General features: G+C 37.6%; 1 protein-coding gene across 7 annotated transcripts in view; it reads right to left on the reverse strand.

Moving 5' to 3' along the window:
* golga2 (golgin A2) overlaps nucleotides 1-20,515 on the reverse strand; it is a 37,920-nt gene that overhangs the window by 2,518 nt on the left and 14,887 nt on the right. For all 7 annotated transcript variants that reach the window (XM_079607185.1, XM_079607184.1, XM_079607188.1 and 4 more), the window contains 19 exons: nucleotides 20,452-20,490; nucleotides 20,098-20,160; nucleotides 17,587-17,680; nucleotides 16,839-16,945; nucleotides 16,694-16,752; nucleotides 14,706-14,847; nucleotides 13,453-13,542; nucleotides 13,247-13,354; nucleotides 12,138-12,225; nucleotides 11,785-11,921; nucleotides 10,747-10,965; nucleotides 10,246-10,359; nucleotides 8,869-9,093; nucleotides 8,127-8,226; nucleotides 7,962-8,050; nucleotides 4,975-5,152; nucleotides 3,715-3,882; nucleotides 2,228-2,334; nucleotides 1,975-2,143 (listed from right to left, as the gene is read on the reverse strand). In XM_079607185.1, the coding sequence (XP_079463311.1) occupies nucleotides 1,975-2,143; nucleotides 2,228-2,334; nucleotides 3,715-3,882; nucleotides 4,975-5,152; nucleotides 7,962-8,050; nucleotides 8,127-8,226; nucleotides 8,869-9,093; nucleotides 10,246-10,359; nucleotides 10,747-10,965; nucleotides 11,785-11,921; nucleotides 12,138-12,225; nucleotides 13,247-13,354; nucleotides 13,453-13,542; nucleotides 14,706-14,847; nucleotides 16,694-16,752; nucleotides 16,839-16,945; nucleotides 17,587-17,680; nucleotides 20,098-20,160; nucleotides 20,452-20,490 (2,296 nt within the window). The remainder of the gene's footprint in view (nucleotides 1-1,974; nucleotides 2,144-2,227; nucleotides 2,335-3,714; nucleotides 3,883-4,974; nucleotides 5,153-7,961; nucleotides 8,051-8,126; nucleotides 8,227-8,868; nucleotides 9,094-10,245; nucleotides 10,360-10,746; nucleotides 10,966-11,784; nucleotides 11,922-12,137; nucleotides 12,226-13,246; nucleotides 13,355-13,452; nucleotides 13,543-14,705; nucleotides 14,848-16,693; nucleotides 16,753-16,838; nucleotides 16,946-17,586; nucleotides 17,681-20,097; nucleotides 20,161-20,451; nucleotides 20,491-20,515) is intronic.

Raw genomic sequence — 20,515 nt, forward strand, 5'->3', positions numbered from 1 at the left:
ATTGCTTGTGAGCTTCTCCGCCGGTCTATACGGTAATCTCTCTACAGTGCGACAGAGAGTCACGTGGGTATGACGCAATCGTTAGCCTATTTTTTACATAACGTAAGATACAAAGTAATGGAGCCTTTTATACATTGTCGTGTTTCTTTAGAAATAAATAATGGACAAAATGAGTCTTTGGACGCCTCAGATGTAAAGTTATTCGCTGTCAAAGACAGTCGATCGCCAGGAGCAGGATTGGGCACCCCTGGCCTAGGCCATTGAATGATTTATATACCAGTAGTAATACTTTAACATTTTACTTTACTTTAAAAACCAGTCACATGGGTCAATTTTTTGAAATTGAGGTTTATATATCATATGAAAGCTGAATAAATTAGGTTAGGATAGGACAATATTTGGTCGAGACAACTATTGAAAATCTGGAATCTGAGGAGCAAAAAAATGTAAACATTGAGAAAATCTCCTTTAAAGTTGTGCATTTATGTTCACGATTGTGCTGCATTCACTCACAAAAATACATGTTTTATATATTTACGGTAGGACATTTACTAAATATCTTCATGGAACATGATCTTAATATCCTCATGATTTTTGGCATAAAAGAAAAATGGATAATTTTGACCCATACAATGTATAGTTGCTATTGCCACAGATATACCCGTGCGGCTCCAGACTGGTGCTGTGATCCAGGGTCACATATGTATTGTGCAGTTCAATAATACTGTTGATGTAGCAAAAATGATCAATTATTAAACAAAGTAGCATCTATGGAAGTGGAGGAAACAAGCTTCCATGTGATCAGCTATAAACCGGGTTCGTACAGATACTGTCCAATAAAATGAAATACAGTAATGTACAGGCTTTTAAGCACTACTTTTTAGTTTTCAAGGACTACAATCAGCGATCTCACTTATCAAACAATATCTTTCAAATTCTAAAAAAGAAAGAAAAATGGCACAAATAAAATGCAGCACATGCAAATGACCGGGTAACTTTAACCATTGAAAGGATACTGTGACAAATATATCGCTTTCCTCATTCAAACTGATTTTTTTCTCCCATGAATATATGATTGACCTGAATAATGAAAGTTGTATCATATACTTGGATATTTATATGAGCAATATCACACTCATAGCCGTATGAAATGGCTCTATGTCTATATCAGACGGGCTGCAGAGTTAATTTTGAGTGAAAAGATTGCATTATCAATAAAATAAAACACTAATTTAACAGTCTTTCAATAATTCAAGCACTTTCCATAAATATGGCTGTTTTTAAGGGTTTTTCAGGACTTAAATTTCATAGTCAAATTCAAGTACTTTGTACAATCTACCTCAACTCAGTTCAAGTTTTATAATAAAGTTTCAATAATGAATCAAATCATCCGGACGAACTGAACCACACATCCTGATGCTCGTGTGTTTGTATCATAAACTGTAAAAAAAAAAAATGGGGATGTAGTGTTCGTGACGTCACTCGTAGTGTTTCTGAAGAGCATTTTTAAGCCCAAAGTGGGCGGAGCCGGCCGTTGCCCTCTTGGCAGCGCGTCACGCCCGGATAAACGAAAATGGGAATTAGCGGATTAGCTGAAGTGACGTGACGCTAACAGACAGCAGACAAACGGCTAGAAGTGACATCAGCAGCAATCCACCTGTCACTCAAGTGGCCACGCCCTTAATTATAAGGAATACTTTAAGGCTTAATATAATTTAAACGTATGAGTTATAAAACAATCCCCCCCCCCACACAGTCATCATGAAGGGCAAAATTAGCTGTATAGATCAAAACCAGTTTTTGCACCAGACTGTAAACACATTTTCTCCTGCTGTAAAGTTGGGCATTTTAACATGGAGGTCTATGGGATTGAGTCTCTTCTGCAGCCGGTCTCTAGTGGCCAGTCGATGAACTGCCGTTTATGTCTCTTCAAGAGAGAAGTTGCCGCTTGGTCTGCACGAGTGTGACTGTTACCTGGACTGTCCACACTGTTGCTGTCCATGTCTTGGTCAGCCGGTCGAGGCTGGTCTCCTCCAGAAGGCAGGAGGTCAGGGTTGCTGACGGCGCTCATGTATCTACTGTACCACTCGTTACGCTCCCCCACCAAACGCATGACCAGGTCCTGCAGCTCGGCTAACTTCACCTGAACAACACACACACACAACACACACGTGTCAAACATCACGCCGCAGAGCTCACACCATCATCACAGAGATGCTCCTCGTACCTTCATCTCCTCCTTGTCTTTGGCCAGCATGTTGATGTATTGCTCCTTTTCAAAGTGTCTTTGTTTCATGATGGCTCTCTGGTTCTGATACAGCGCGATGTATTCACCTACACACACACACACACAACACACAACACATTTGTAAAGGGAAAATTCCTCCAACGCTGATACTCAAATGGTCACACATAAACAGATAAGTGGTTTGGCTGGTTTATCACTAATATGCTGATATAAGCTGTTTTTCTTCTAGCACGCATTTGCAGAAATTAAACCTGAATAGCAATGTTAAAAAAACAAGACAAAAAAAATAAAAATAAAATAAGCTTATTCAAAATATTAATAAAACTATACTCTAAAACAACAATGAATATTTGTAGTATTGAAGTATTTGGTGTTGTTTGATACAGGTTGATGGAAAAGCAGATTATGTGAATTCAAAAAATCTAAATATCGAGTTATCGTAAGTATTTTGAAGTGCCCATGATAACAATGCCGTACATGTTCATTATATATGCAATTTACCGTATTACTAAATACCGCCCAGCACGTCTGGACACGACAGTAGTGTAAGTAACGACGAGTCGTGAGTTATTAGAAAATAATGCACACGCGAAGTGGTAATGCGGCCATGACGCAAAGAAATATGTTTATTTTTAACACACCTCAAGACATTGATCAGAGGACGGATTTTATTAAATGTTAGGTTTTTGTCCTTAAAACGCTCTTGTGTGTAGGACTAATTTCTTACACAACTCATTCCAAGCCTCCGCTGTTAATTCCAAAGCGTCATTGATAGCAGACTAATGCAGTTATTAATGAGAGAGATTAAGTGTTTGTGAGGTACCTGTGCCTCTCAACAGTGTTCTGCAGCAGCGTCTCGACTAATAGTGAAACTGTAAGTTTATCTGCTTCAAGAACAGCGCTGTTATTGTCTCGCTAGTGAGGAATGTCATGTAGCTTTAAAGTTGTTAAAATATTTTACTGATAAAATCATCAGAGCAGCGCTAATGACGTTTCTGTGTGTGTCCGTACTGTGTGTGTGCGTTTGAGTGTGAGAAAAAAAATTATTGTGCTGTCTGTACATTATAAAACATAATTTTGTGGCAAAGAAAATGGAAATAATTTGTCTTTTTTTAATCCCATGGTTTACTATATTTATGTGCTTGGTCAGTATCGCTGTGGGTTTTGGTTCTGTCGGCTGTAAGGACCTTTGAAACAACTGAAATCATTTGGCGAAGTGATATGGAACTGTAATGCGGTTAAGACCTGCTGGAACTATTTTATCCATGCGCTTCCCTGAAAATAATTGCACACCTCGAATGTTCATCAACCAATCAGAATCAAGCATTTAACAGCCACGTACTATAAATGAAAAATAATGAATTTTTCAAGCAGACATTCTGCACTTTTATGTATTTTGACACACAATGATACAGATCCGCTGACGTGTGTGTGTGTGTGTGTGTGTGTGTGCAGCCGCGTCTCACCGATGGTGTCTGTTTCTCCTGACAGCTGAATGCAGCGGTGCTCCAGCTCCTCCAGTCGCTCCCTCAGGTCCACCTTCTCCTGCATGAGTTTGGTGAAACGCTCCTGGAGTTTGTCCATGGCAAAACGCAGAGCCTCGTGCACCTCCACTGGAACCCCGTCAGAGCCTCCTACACACACACGAACACACACACAGACACACAATCAGCAGTGCAGCAAAGACAGGGCAAAAGTAGTAGTAAAGTCGTTAAATAGTAAAATTCTAGAAAAATCTGAAGCAGCACAACTGTATTCAATATTTATTATAATGATAAATGTGTCTTGAGCATCAGATCATCATATTATACTGATTTCTGAAGGATCATGTGACACTGAAGACTGGAGTAATGATGCTGAAAATTCAGCTTTGATCACAGGAATAAATTACACTTTACTATATATTCACATAGAGAACACTTATTCTAAATTGTAATAATATTTTACATTTTTACTGTATTTTTGTACTAATATTCAAATGATATTCAAATTTAAAAGGCATAATTTCAGTAATGTGAAAAAAGATTTTGGCTTGTCTCCCGAGGCCATTATTATCAATATAATATTTTTATTTTACATATAAAATATCAATGCACCGCATTAAATAGTGTATTAAAAGAAATTACATAAATAACATGATTGTTGGTAAAAAGAAAAGAAAAGTGCATTATGTTTATAAATGAAACATAATTTTGTAAATTGCATAAACAATTGTGAATAAAACAGTGTCATGTATTTATGCATACTTTAATTCAAAGAGCCGTAGTGTCGATCACACAGTACTTTTTGCATTTAAAAAAAGAAGAAGAAGAGTCAACTTTTAAACTTCTTTTAACTTTACACAACTTTCTAAACATGTGGCTTTCTAGTGCGAGACGCGAGTGTATCGGTCATACGTGTCCGTCTAGCGCATGTTCACATGGAAAACAATGGAAAAGCAGCGCAGAAATTGTGTTCTCTATTTCTGCAATGTTTCGAATGAACAATCTAGTGGATTCAACTATTAAGGCAAACATTAAAGCGAAACCATGATCACCACATCATCACATCTCGTGCGCCACTGATGAGGCCGCCTGACACACACCTAAAGTTAGAACGGACAGTTTTTGCATTTGCATTTAAATTTGGATTTTTATTTTTGAATTTTAATTTGACAGACCAAACGTGTGAACAAAGGTGTGTAGACGCCTGAGGGATGTCAGTGAGTGTTTGCTCTGGAGCCGCACCTGTCTCTTCACATGCGCTCTCATTATGATGATGATGATGATGAAGATGCTGCTCGTGGCTCATGGCTGTCATCTGTTGCCGGGCGGCGTGATGAAGCCTCCGCTCCTCCTCAAACCGGCGGCTCATCTCATCTCTCTCATCCTCCAGACGGGACAGGGCAGAATGAATAAACTCCTCCTGAAATAATCAGAGGGAAAGAAAATTAATATTTAATGAGGAGAACATTTATGCTTCTGGATGTGATTGGATCATGAAAAGTAAGCTTTTTTTTATATTTTAAAATAATATTCCTATTAATAGTATTATTATCAATGAATATACATTAATACAATACAATATATAACCCTAATTATAAAATAAAACAGAAATATATTACTGCTGTAAATTACTTGTACTTTAAAATAATATTTTTATTTTTACACTACAGGTTGCAAAGCTAATATTAAATTCCATTTATAATATTAAATTAAATGTATATTTAAGTCTTAAATTCTGCACTTTCAAACACTCATGCTTTTAACATTTCAAATCCTCAAGCTTCTATAATATAATATAATATAATATAATAATATATTTGAACCCTAATAATAAAATAAAAGAGAAATATATTACTGCTGAAAAGTATAATTGTACTTGAAGAATGTTTTACAGTCATGGCCAAAATTGTTGGCACCCCTGGTAAATACGATCAAAACTGGCTGTAAAAAATAAATCTGCATTGTTTATCCTTTTGATCTTTCATTCAAAAAATTGCCAAAATTCAAACCTTTCATTGAAGCAAGAGAATTGAAAGTGGGGCTAAATCACATTATGAAATAAATGTTTTTCTCCAAAACACGTTGGCCACAATTATTGGCACCCTTTTATTAAATACTTTTTGCAACCTCCTTTTGCCAAGATAACAGCTCTGAGTTTTCTCCTATAATGCCGGATGAGTTTGGAGAACACCTGACAAGAGATCAGAGACCATTCCTCCACACAGAATCTCTCCAGATCCTGCAGATTCCCAGATCCATGTTGGTGCTTCTTCTCTTCAGTTCAGCCCACTCATCTTCTATAGGGTTCAGGCCAGGGACTGGGATGGCCACTGCAGATCTTGGTTTTGTGCTCAGTGACCCATTTTTGTTTTGATTTTGATATTTGTTTTTGGATCACTGTCCTGTTGGAAGATCCAAACATGGCCCGTTATAAGATTTCTAGCCCCGGCTGTTAGGTTTCGATTTTTTATCTGTTGGTATTTGATCCAATCCATGATGCCATGTATCTGAACAAGATGTCCAGGACCTCTGGCAGAAAATTAGGCCCACAGCAGTAAAGATACAGCAGAGTATTTCATTTTACACATGGGGTACTTTTTTATCCCTGTGTGCACCAAACCCATCTTAAGTGTTTGCTGCCAAAAAAGCTATTTTTTTGTTTCATCTGACCATAGAACGTTTGAAAAGTACCTGACACGACTGGCACTTCAAACGGGACGGGTTCTATGGTCAGAGGAAACAAAAAAATAGCTTTTTCTGCTGTATCTTTACTGCTGTGGGCCTAATTTTCTGCCAGAGGTCGTGGACATCTTGTTCAGATACATGGCATCATGGATTGGATCAAATACCAACAGATAAAAAATCGAAACCTAACAGCCGGGGCTAGAAATCTTATAACGGGCCATGTTTGGATCTTCCAACAGGACAGTGATCCAAAAACAAATATCAAAATCAAAACAAAAATGGGTCACTGAGCACAAAACCAAGATCTGCAGTGGCCATCCCAGTCCCTGGCCTGAACCCTATAGAAGATGAGTGGGCTGAACTGAAGAGAAGAAGCACCAACATGGATCTGGGAATCTGCAGGATCTGGAGAGATTCTGTGTGGAGGAATGGTCTCTGATCTCTTGTCAGGTGTTCTCCAAACTCATCCGGCATTATAGGAGAAAACTCAGAGCTGTTATCTTGGCAAAAGGAGGTTGCAAAAAGTATTTAATAAAAGGGTGCCAATAATTGTGGCCAACGTGTTTTGGAGAAAAACATTTATTTCATAATGTGATTTAGCCCCACTTTCAATTCTCTTGCTTCAATGAAAGGTTAGAATTTTGGCAATTTTTTGAATGAAAGATCAAAAGGATAAACAATGCAGATTTATTTTTTACAGCCAGTTTTGATCATATTTACCAGGGGTGCCATTAATTCTGACCATGACTGTATTTAATTAAGATAATTATAATAATACTTTTATTCTTACACTGCAAGTTAAAAAGCTAATATCAATTTATTTTTATAATATTACATTAAAATTATACTTAATTATTAAATTCTGCAGTTTTAAATGCTGCAGAATTTAATAATTAACTATAATTTTAATTTAATATGATAAAAAAAAAAATTATTTCTTTATTTAAGATAATTATAATAATACTTTTATTCTTACACTGCAAGTTACACTGCAAAAAAATGTAAGATTTTTATTTATTTATTTAAGATAATTATAATATAACTTTTATTCTTACGCTGCAAGTTAAAAAGCTAATATTAAATTATTTTTATACTTAATTCTTAAATTCTGCAGTTTAAAATGCTCAAGCTTCTATAATATAAAACAATATCATATAATATATAATTATCTCCCGCTTTGACGGTATCAACAGATGAGAAAAGTCAAATTATTTTTTCCCAAAAAGACCAGGAATCAAAAAAATAATAATTAAATGATGAATGGTCCATTTTGACTGTAAATCTTCACATCCAATGTCACAGAAGTCTATTCAATGGACTTTATGCACAGCTGCACTACTTCCTGAACTTTAGCCAGCTCCTTTGTTTCCTGTCTGCCATTTTTGGACAAACTGATTAATCCAGGTGTGCCTGATTATTGTTGTTGGTCAGACACACCTGGATTAATCAGTTTGTCCAATAATGGCAGACAGGAAACAAAGGAGCTGGCTAAAGTTCAGGAAGTAGTGCATAAAGCCCATTGCTGCATATGTGAATAAACTCACCATGTCTTCTCTGCTCTCAAACTCTTCTGGAATGACAATCTGAGATTTCTGGAAGCTCTCTGGGAGCGAGTGACTTTCCAGCCCATCACCTTCAAACATCAGCGGGGTAATCGTCAGTAAAGCCACTGTGACAGAACATGTGTTTCAGTGAACGCTGGGACTCACCCTCGTCTCTGTGTGACGTGTTCGTGACAGACCCGTTCAGGAGCTCCTGCACTTCAGTCTTCAGATCCTCATTGTCTCTGGCCAGCTGGTTTAGTTTCTCCTGCGGGGACCAGTAAAGCAGGAGGGATTATTACACATTTTTTTTAACATTAGATATGGATGAGTGTATGTGTACGTTCGCAGTCTGCTTTATTAGGCGTTTTTTTTCCATTCGCGCTGCTTGAGTTTAAATCCTTTTGTTCTTTATATTTTTTTGTTTACACACAGGCTAACTTTTTAATGTTTTCAACTAAAAGAAAACTTTAACATAATATTGTAAGCTTGTTGTGTATATTGCCTAATCGTAAGCTTGTTCAGAAATGGTAAAAAAAATAAAAATAAAAAAAAAATCTTAAAAAAAAATAACGTCTTTTTCGTTAAAGGTCATTTAACGAATGTTAAATAAACGAATATTCGATTTTTATGAGCCCGAATATTCGAATGCAATATTTTGGAAAAATGCCCATCCTAGTAACAATATATCGTGTCACAATATATCGCAATACAAAAATGCAACAATATGCATCATGGATAGTAACAATGAGTTTTAGTGACAGTACTGCATTAAACTACTATATATAATGTTGAATATAATGTATATTAATGCAATGGGGGAATGTTTCTGGGTCCTGCTCATGCAAAATGCCACTGTTGCTTGTGTGGATGCTAGTACAGTGAGAGTTGAAGAGAAAGCATGGTTCACCTGAGCCTCCTGCAGCTGCACGTGACTCTGCTCCAGCTGCACTTTGCCCTGCACCTCGTCGTGCTGCAGTCGGTCCATCAGCTGCGCCTGCTGCAGGAACTGCTTGTGCAGATGCTCTCGCTCCGCCACCAGCGCCTGGTATCCGCTCGTGTACTGCTGGAGATGGCTCAGGTACTGATCCCGCTGCTCCTGCACCGACGCCACCTCGCCCGCCTTCTCCAGCAGCTGATGAGAGGAACCAATAATCCGGTTACGGAGGGAAACATGACTAGAGATGCGTGCAAATACGCATCACTCTAAGGCAGCAGTTCCTTTAACCATAAAGTATCTTCCCCCTGAGAAGTGGTGAAAATCCAGCTTTTAATGTTGTTTATGTCGGTTTATGTTGTTGTTTATGTTACAAAGCATGTATAAGTTCATAAGTGGACAGCATTGCTGAGTATTTTCTGCTTAAAACTGCAGTGAACCAAAGACAGTCTCAAAAACACGGTTTGAAATCGCTGGTGTTTCTGACGTCACAAACTAGCTTGTAACCAATCAGATCAACGTCGTCAACCAGTGGATCTGAGTGAGTGAGTGAGTGAGTGAGGAGGCGGGGCTCATTTGCATATTCATAGAACCGCGTATACTAAATGAGGCCAGGGTGTCGAGTTACATTCAAGATATTTTAACGCACGAGTTAAAAGCTTTTCCAAGGATTTTTTTTTTTATATTTAATTTTGTTGATCAAAGATGAGTTTTAATGATTGACTACAGGGGGACTTTATTATTTCAATAATTTAACAACACATTCGCATGTTCACGGTTCTCTGATGTCAGTTAATGGTCATTTTACTGATAAAACAGATAAAATCTTTAATATCTTTCTATTGCGCATTTTATTTTGACTTTGTAGCTGGACTTTAAAGTGACTAAGACTCCTTTATAGCGTCTCAATCCACAGTACTTTCACACTAATGTTTTAGGAACCCTATCCAATTGAATAATAATAATAATAATAATAACAACAACAATAATAATATTACTACTAATTATTATGCTGTTTTAAACCTAATTATAAAGAAATATATTCCTGCTGGAAATTATAATTGTACTTTTAAAAAAAAATGAATAAAAGATAATATTATAATAATACTTTAATTTTTACACTACAAGTTACAAAGCTAATATAAAATTCCGTTTAGAATATAAAATTAAATGACGCAATCACTCTATAAATCGAGTAAAATACTCACGTGTGCCTTTGATTTGATAGCTATATCGCGAATATTATTATTATTTTTTAAAGAATGCACAAAAAATAGTGACTCAAGACAAGTTTTATCTACAATGTATCATAGGGTACATTTAATGATTAGCCTGTAAATGGACACAAACCTGTTCTTTGGCATTGTGCAGATCTTCCTGTAGCTGACCCATCTTACGAGCGATCTCCTTCTTGATGTGGTGCTCGGACTGCAGAGCGCTCGTCAGCTCCATGTTCTCATTGGTCTGGAGGAGGAGAAAGGTCAGGGGAAAAAGAACAGTAAACATAGGTTTACAAGTGTACACTTGGGTACATTAAAACAGAACCCAACTCTATATTTCAAATCCATAATATGAATAGACAGGATTTTGATGCAAGATGAAAAATTTATGCTGAACAGTCGCATGCCTTGATCAAACAGGATCAGGTTATTTTATATTCAAGATAAACAAACTGAACAGTGTAGGAAAACTAATATTGACTCTTGGGTGATAGATAGATAAATAAATATGGAAAAAAATCGATTCGTGGCCTTTGAGAATTGATTTTGAATCGACCACATAAAAAAATAAAAAAGATTAATTAAAAAATCAAATTTTTTTTGCCCAGACCTATCGCCCATCCCTACTCACCAGCTTGACAAAACCGTTCTGAAACTCGGCCAGCTGGTCTTTGAGGTCTCGGTTCTGAGCCAGGGCTCTGCTGATGGTGGCTTTATCGCTCTGGACGTCCTCCAGAATACGGAGTCGATCCTGAGCGTCTTCAGCGGCCCGTTCGGCCTGCCTCTCCAGTTCCTCCAGCCTCACCTCCTGTTCCTGCACCAGTCGGCTCAGCTGCTCGTTGTCCCGCACCTACAGCACAAAAGAGACAACATATGCAAATCATGTGTAAATAGAATAAAACACGCATATTGTGTGACTCTGAAAACACCGGATAACGAGCTGCTCACGTGTGCCTTTGATTTCATAGCTATATCTCGATTATTACTATTATTTTTTAGGTTTTTAAGAATGCACAAAGAATAGTGACTCAAGCCAAGTTTTATCTACAATGTATCAATTATTACTATCAGGAAAACGTTTATGTAAGGAGTGTCTAAACACTTACTGTATATAAAGGAGTGTCTGCTAGGACTGAATGATGTCACGATATATATGAATATCAATAGTTATGTTTTCATCCAAAGTTGCGAATTGAACTTATGCGCAAAATTGGAATATGACAAAACATTTGCAAATAAAGCAGCGCGTCCATCCCATGTGTTCAAGAGAACAAAATATCACAATCTCTGTTGGCGAGTTTGAGCATAAATGGATATTCTCAGTAAATGTGTTTCCATTGTAGTCTATACGCATGAACAATATATCCACCTCAATTTAAGCGCATGTTTTTTATGCACATAATTTTTTTGGGTTGAATTTTAGCATTTCCATTTAGCTTCTTTTTTTTTTTTTTTCAATATCCCAAAATGTGCATAAAAACCAGTGGATGAAAACAGCTATTGTGAAGAATGATGGATCAAAAGGGTAATTTAAGAAATGTATTAATCTAAATATACTGCAATAAGAAAGTATTTTCACATAAATATGAGTAGCGAACCGTGAACTTTGTAAGACAAACGCAGTATCTGCATGACACAAAGCCTGCATCACATGTTTAACGCAGGTCACCTGTGCTTGGTACTGTAGACTGAGCGCGTCTCTCTCCTGCTGAAGGCTGCTGATGGTTTCCTGAAGGGCCAGTTCACTTTCTGAAGGGCCTGAGACCTGCGACACGGCCTGCAGCTCCTGCTCTCTGCTCACCACAGCTGTGGACACACGACAAATCATGTTCCTATCTGAAGAGAGTAAGGCTAGAACTGGTATCTATGTAGTTTGGGCATTTGTTTAGTTTTTTGGCAACTGAGGGGGAAAAGTAAGTAATTTAGGATGTGTTCACACTTGTAGTTCGGTTCTTAATAATACATTTAGTATTGTGCTGAATGTGAATAGGGCGTAAAGAGTGTGGATCTCATGTCTTGTACCTGCAGCGTTCTCCAGTTCTGTGATCTTCTCCTGCAGCTCGTGGATCTGAAAAGCAGTGTTGTCCCTCTCCTCAGACATCAGACGCACCTACACACACACACACACATACACACACACACAATACATCAATATTAGGGATGCACAATATATCGGCCACCATATCGGTATCGGCCGATATACGTTTTTTTTTAATGTTGTCGGCCCAATAAGAAGGCTGATATATAAAAGCAGATAAATAATGTATTATTTCCTTCAGCTGAGACACTTCAGATGCGCACTGTTCAACATGATGGTACATCAATATAATATGGTGCTTGGAACATTTTAATGGTGAGACTTTTTGTAATCAGCTTCTCAAATTATAATAAAAATTTGATTTATCGGCCAATTTATCGGATATTGACTTTCAAATATAAAGAATTATTGGTTATCGGTATAGGCAAAAATTCTCATATCGCTGCATCCTTAATTAACACACTCTGGGAGGGTATGAACGTGTGTGTGTGTGTTAGGGTTGAATGACACATTAAAATCGTGACCAATCACAAAGTCTGCAATTTAATGAAATTAACATATGTGTGTTTCAGACTGAACTTTACTATCATGCCGTTTATAAAGTGCATTTGGGAACGAAACGCGTGTCATAGACTTATTACACGCAAAGTGAGATATTTCAAGCCTTTATTTGTTATAATTTTGATGATTATGGATTGCAGCTTATGAAAACCTTTTCACAATATTCTAATTTTGAATTTGGGGGGTTTCATAAGCTGTAAGCCATAATCATCTAAATTATAACAAATAAAGGCTTGAAATATCTCACTTTGCATGTAATGAGTCTATATAATATATTAGTTTCAGCTTTTAAGTTGAATTACTGAAATAAATGAACTTTTGCACCATATTCGAATTTTACGAGTTTCACCTGTCTGCATGTCATTTAATTTAATGCATTTTCTTATGTTGTCACTTCCTGTTTTGCTTCACACACACACACACACACACACACACACACACACACACACACACACACACACACACACACACACACACACACACACACACACACACACACACACACACACACACACACACACAATGTGTTTACCTGAGACAGGAGCTGTTCTGTTTTGTCTTTCCACACTCGCCCCTCCTCCTGAATCTGTGCAGCGTACTGATCTCTCTCCACCTGAAGTTGAGCGACGGACTCCATCAGCTGCACACACACACACATAAACCAAGCGCAGGGAATTCAGAATCACAGAGGAAAAATACGGACACAAGCCATTCCCAAATGACAAGCCCTTCACACACCTGAGCCGCGTGAGCCTCTAACTGGTGCTTATCTTCCAGGATGAGCTGAACCTGCTGGTGTTCGGATGGAGGACCCGACTGACTGGAGAACTGGAGGATTGATGTTAACAGACAGGAATTACTCCATGAGATGTTGTTACATCATGCGTAGAGTAAGGGCTAGATTTTCCAACAGCCGATTTCCATTAATTTTTACATGCAAACCCTCTTTTTGCATTAAAAAACTACAATAACTGTGAGGATCTACTAAGGACACGCAGTGAAAAATTAGCGATGAAAAGGCATGGTTATTTTTGTAACCATTATGTTATGTTATTTTCATGGTTATTTTTGTGGCTGATCTTTTTGCATATGCATAGGTTTTCCTTTCAGACGTAACATTTATGGGAGTATTAAGGTTTGCGATAGTCAATTTACTGGTATTTGCCCAAAGAAAGCATGTCTTAACCCATTAGGGTTGGGTACCGTTTGAATTTTAGCAATTCCAATTCTTATCGATTCCCAGTTTCAATTACAATGAGGTAAAAAAGTCAAAGATTTAGATATCAAACATATTTATTCGGTCTTTTTGCAAAACATTTAGTTTCAGCTGAATACCATAAACAAAAAGCAGCAGCCGATAGACCACTAAAAAAGGAAAACTTTTTATTCATTTTGGCCGTTCATTTACACGACAGCATTTCCGGGTCCTGAAAACACCAACTTTTGAAAGCGGGTTTCAAAACGCAAGTTTTTGAAAACGATAGCTATCGTCTCTGTGTAAACTACAAAAACACGAATTTGTGAAAACGGTGACATCCCTAACTACTGGCCTGACAGCAGAATACCGTTATCGCAGATCTGCGTGAATGGGAATCGTTTTGACAATGTTGTCGTCAGTACACGAAACTTTTCAAAATCACGAAGAAAAAAACGTTTCCATTTTAGAACAGCTTTGTCGTGTAAACGTACCCTTGACCTGAGAAACTTTTGCCTATGGTTTTAACAAAAAGCCAATTTAAAACACTATTAAAGACAAGTAAACAGTCAGTAATAAAACAGGAACAAATAACCAATCTATCTAGCAATAAATAAATTTTCTAAAGCAATAGATTGCACTTGACTAGTTTAAAAAATGCGCACAAAGTAATCGATAAGCGAATCAAAATGTTTATTTTATAACAAGTATCTGCAGAACTTGACTGTTCTGGGATTGCAGTCTCACATGCCCGGTTTAGTAAATCTGTCCCGAAGTGTGTGTGGTGTTTTCTCACCTGCTGCAGCATGTCGTCGGCCATCTCCAGCCGCTTGCGAAGCTCGTCAACCTCCAGTTTCAAGCCATTGTTCTCATTTACTCTCAGCTTGAGCTGCTCAGACAGTTCTGAGCTCTGCTGCCGGGACTCCTCGCTCAAATTACTGACAGGCACACAGAATATATTCATATAACATCTAATTTTCAGAACCAGGTTTACATGATATCTGTACTACTTCTGTTATACTTGAATACTAAACAGTGCGCCTGTGTCTATGTGCACTGTGGCAATAATCTTCCATTTCTACCTCCTTCGCAGGCACAACATTTTCTGATTATTTGCACTGACTGGTCTGGATCTTAAATGCACTTGAATTCAAATTTTTTTTTACAAAGATATTTATTCTTATTGCTCTTTGCACTTCTGGTTAGACGCTTCTGTTTCTCATTGGCTTTGTACTATACTCTGCACAATGCCAATAATGCTGGATCTAATCTAATCACATACTCATTCATTCATATAACATCTGCTGCTAAATGAGTAGGGGTGTAACGATTAAGGGTGTCACGATTTTTGCTTTTAAATCAAAATCGACCGAAATTAAGTCACAATCTTGAACTTCTAATTAAAAAATGGAATCGATGCCCCATGTCACTTTCGGTCAGCTTGTCAAGCGGAAAAAAACACGCGTGTTGAAGTGCTGCGGGTCAAGGGACTTTCACACAGGACACGGAATGCGCTATGAAACCCATTAATTTCAATGGCTTGTGCCGCGCGAGTACGTTTTGTTGCTGCGTTGAGCCGTTGCTGCTGGGCGCCGCGTGTACTCATAGAGAATGATGTGTTCGAATTTTAAAGACGTGGCACTGCATATATTTATCTGTTAAACTGTTTGTTTTGTTGTGAACTTGAATGTCATCTTCTGTGAAGAAACTAGATGGCAGGTTACTTTGCTTAAGTTTCCAATTGACTGAAGATATAAGTTATTGTTACATTATGTTCTTAATAAATGTTTTAAATTTGACAATGTAGTGTGGTACATTGCAAACAAAGGTCAGATATTATGCAAGTCTGGTCTAAAAATGGCATAGCAACCTGTGCTTTAAAATAAATAAATGTAAAAATCGAACCGAACCATGACCTTAGAATCGAAAATTTAATCGAATCGAGGATTTGGATCGTGACACCCCTAGTAACGATACACGTATTCGTATTGAACTGTTCGGTACGAGGCTTTCGGTTCGGTACGCATAACAAACCGAACGATTCAGTGAGACCAAAATTTTGTTAGCAGTCACGCTGACACCAGCAAGCGGAACGAAACTGCGCTACTCATTATTTCGTGCTTCACGGACCGTTTATCAGTTCGGAGTCGGACCAATGTCAGTGCAGCGCGAGCCGATCTTGATCAAGCGACACTGTTACTACACAGCGCTAAGAGATCCAGTAAAGAAAGCATTTGAATTCGCCACTGAAGTAATAACATCGCTGCGAGATCTAAGCATTCACATTTCTCCGTTATTAACTGTAGATCTCTATTAGATCAAACAGCGCTGACGTGGAAGCCAGGAAAAACATTATGCCGTGAATGAACTAGTTATAGGCTTTAAGTCCACAGATCAGCAACATTCCCCATGGATTTACTGTAGTAACACTCACTGTAACCATGGAAGTGTGGCAGGAATAGTGAAATGCTTTCAAGTACTTCACACATCTTTTTCCAGCACTTCAAAACTCAAATATTAGCATATAATGTTATTTTTAATGTGATGACCAAAACATTATTTGTTCATCCTTCAAAGATTACCCGCATTTATAAAACTAAAAGTTTCAAGATGTAGGAAAACTCCCCCTTTTTTTTTATAAATTAAAAATCAAGGAAATTTCTCTGCCATTTCTTTCTTTTTACTGTATCGAAAACGTACCGAACCGTGACACTACTGTGTCGTATCGAACCGAACCGTGAGTTTTGTGAATCGTTACACCCCTATTGAGGGGTAAAAACTTACTTAAACCTCAGGATTTCCAATCGTAGACTGTCTCTCTCCTTTTCAAGCTCTTTATTATGCTGTGAAAACAAGTTTTTTTTTTAACTTAACCGTGTCTTTTACGTTAAACATATCTGATAATGAAGATGAATAGAGGATCTGCTACCTTCTCAAACTGCTTCTGTTGTGTCGAGACTGTAGATAATGTTCTCTCTAACTCAGACACTCGGTGTTTACTGGCCTGTAGCCGCGAGCTCAGATCTTCTGCCTCGCCTGCACACAAACACACACACACATGTGGACAGGTAAGTGTAAAAAAAGGTGGATCTCGCAAGAATATGTGCAGGTCATACATCAAAAGAAATACAGTAATAAATTACATATTGCATTAAGAAAAAAAAAGTAAATTTTAGGCCTAATATCACTGATCTCAGTGTTCAAGCTTATTCACCTTAAAAACACCGAGGTCAATGAGACTTATGATTAATCAGTTCTTAAAAGAAACACAAAACCTGTGCTAATTGAAAGAAATCAAGTTGACTAAAGATTGAATCCAATATTTTCCAATAAAGTTTTTTTTGTAGGCCAGTCATTTTTGACTAGTGTAGTAATATGTTGTGGGGGGATTTTTTTCTAAATCTTTTTGTGAAGTAAGAAAGTGTTAATACTTTACACTTGAAATATGATCAGGACATGGTCTTTTGAAAAAAGTATTGAAGCACACGCACACATTTTGGAGGTGCACGTTAGTGAAAAACACTTTTTGAAAAAAGCATAACTGCACACTCGTTTAAAAGTTTAGGATTGTTAAAAATAACCTTAAGTGAGTGTGCAGTTATACTTTTTCCCAGATCATATTTTGAGAGAATTAATCTGACAGTGTGTTATTCGCACACAAACACACTCTCACTCACCTGACTTCTGTCGCGCTGCCTGCTGTGTGTAAGACAGGGCCGTCTGTAGCTCTGATTTCTCAGACACCAGGATGCCGATGGTCTGAATGTGAACCTGAATGAGGACATGCATCATTAAACACACACACAACTTCACGTCTGTATAACAGCGCTGACATTAAAGGATTAGTTCACTTTCAAAAAATAATTTGCTCATAATTTACTCTCCCCCATGTCATCCAAGATGTCCATGTCTTTCTTTCTTCAGTGGAAAAGAAATGAAGGTTTTTGAGGAAAACATTCCAGGATTGTTCTCCATATAGTGACTTCAATGGCAACCAACGGTTTGAAGGTTCAAATGTGAGTTTCAATGCAGCTTCAAAGTCTCGACACGATCCCAGTCGAGGAATTAGAGTCTTATCTAGAGAAACGATCGGTCATTTTCTAAAAAATAAATAAAAAAATGTATATACTATTCTTGTACCATCTCTGAGATGCTATTACGTCATCACGTTGGAAAGATCACACAAGACGTGTTTACAAAGCGAACGGGCAAAGACTTATACACGTACCAATAATGATACACGTATCAATACACATACACAAAATACACGTATCAATAATGACCATTTTAAACAATAAACTGACACAAATACATATAAATGTGTGTCATTCAACATACATACATCATAGTTGTAAACACTGGGTCGGTACTTCCCACGTGATGACGTAATGCGTCAGAGATGGTACAAGACGGGCATTAGTGGTTAAAAAGTAGGGGTGCACAATATATCGAATCAATATCGTTATCGCGATATCACGTTGCCCGATATTATATCGAAAGTCTCGCGATAATTTTATTTTATTATGCGTTCGACATGCACCTCTCGAAAAATACACGTAGCTTTTCCTGGTTCTCCTTCGCCATAAACAACATGCAATCAAGGAGAGGGTTAACTTTTCATGCTACAGATTTCCCACAGTGGTCAGAAAGAAGACACTTTGTTTCTCTCAATATGACTCTAGTCGCTACTCGTTCCAAAGCTAATCGCTCTCACTCTCTCACTTCTCCCTCGCTCTACCACACAGTCCCCACACACACACTTGCCGGCTCGACGCACACACCAGCGCATAAGTATAAACATCAGGCCGCTTCATGTGGTTTCTCAGATCGGATAGCTCTCTGATTTATCAAAACGATTCCATGTACACCTGCTCACATAAATGTATTTTTGCAAAACGGATATAAATCCGATCTTCAGTTCCCGCGCTATATGCAGATTTAATGGAGTGCACGTCACCGAAAGCAACAGTTATGAGCTGCATTTTATTGATCGTCAGCTAAAATTTCGAAATCAAAGACCGCAATAAGAGAGAGCGGCAACAGCTCTGGTACGATCATTTCATTTCTTTACTTTTAATGAAGATGATTGTGTGTTAAGCGTCCGCGACTTACTTTCACTTTGATTTGCGATAGTTTGCACGTTGGCTTGATGAATCGATGCTCAGCTTCGGTGATGCGTGCTGCAGTAGCGCCGTCATATCTGGCTATAACATGACATATAGCCGATAACACGCTCTCACACGTTACATTTTTAGCATTTTTGTTTGGAGTAAAATTTACATGTGGTTTCAACAACCAGATGCATTTACACTTGTCCAGTTTCGTCTGGAATGCGGCCCAGACCTCCAGAAGTGGTTTGAGCGATCAGAATTGAAATATCGAAATTAATATCGAGATCGCAATATTCATTAACGATATCGCAATATCACATTTTGTCAATATCATGCACCCCTATTAAAAAGTACATCATTTTTTTTTATGTTTTAGAAAATGACAGATGGTTTCGCTAGATAAGACTCTTATTTCTCGACTGGGATCGTGTCGAGCCTTTGAAGCTGCAAACCTTCAAACTGTTGGTTGCCATTGAAGTCCATTATATGGAGAAAAATCCTGGAATGTTTTCCTCAAAAACCTTCATTTCTTTTCCACTGAAGAAAGAAAGACATGGACATATTGGATAACATGGGGGTGAGTCAATTATGAGCAAATTCTTTTTTGAAAGTGAACTAAAAGTTGAAAGTGAACCTTTAACTGGGCTTTTCCTGCATTGAAAATATTTTGGCGGCTGTCAAAATTAATCCCGGCAAAGATTAATTTGATCATTTAAAGTGACAATATCTGTCGTTCTGCAGTACCAGTACCCACTAACAGCCAGCTGAATTAAAGGGATAGTTCACTCAAAAATCACTTACAGTTGACAGTATTTTTTTCCAACTATGGAAGTCAATGGCTACCGTCAACTGTCTGGTTACCAACATTTGTTATAATATCTTCTTTTGTGTTCAATAGAAAATAGACACTCATACAGGTTTGGAAAAACTTGAGGCTGAGTAAATGATGACAAAAAAAGTTTTTGGGTGAACTATCCCTTTAAAACGCTTAACTTCTGATGTTTTTCATGTAAATATATGTGTGATGCGATCACACAGAATCAGACATGACTACAGTACTGTATAATATCTGTTCACCTGTAGCTGTTCACGCATCGCTCCCTGCTCCTTACTGAACTTCTGCTCAAACTCTTTCCGCTCCTGAGAAGACATGACGCACAATAGGAGAAGCCACACATTAACAAATGATGAATGAGCAATCTATATTTGTGATTGATGTTGATGTATTTATTTTATGTATATATTATTTTTATTTATTTATTAGTTTGTGTTTTGTTGTTTGCTTGTTTGTTGATGTACTGTTAATTGTAATCTTGTAATGTTTTTTGTTGTTGTAATTGTGTTACATGGTATGTAAGGACAACATCTCAAGGGGTTAATCCTAATAAATTCTAACAATAATAATATAATAACACTGCTGGCTGCGCTTACCTTCTGCAGTTGATCAGAAAGCTCCTGAGACTGCTTCGTCTGAAGACACAGAACAAACACGGTC

The sequence above is a fragment of the Phoxinus phoxinus genome (assembly GCF_949152265.1).
Source record: "Phoxinus phoxinus genome assembly, chromosome: 3".
Classification (NCBI taxonomy): Eukaryota; Metazoa; Chordata; class Actinopteri; order Cypriniformes; family Leuciscidae; genus Phoxinus; species Phoxinus phoxinus.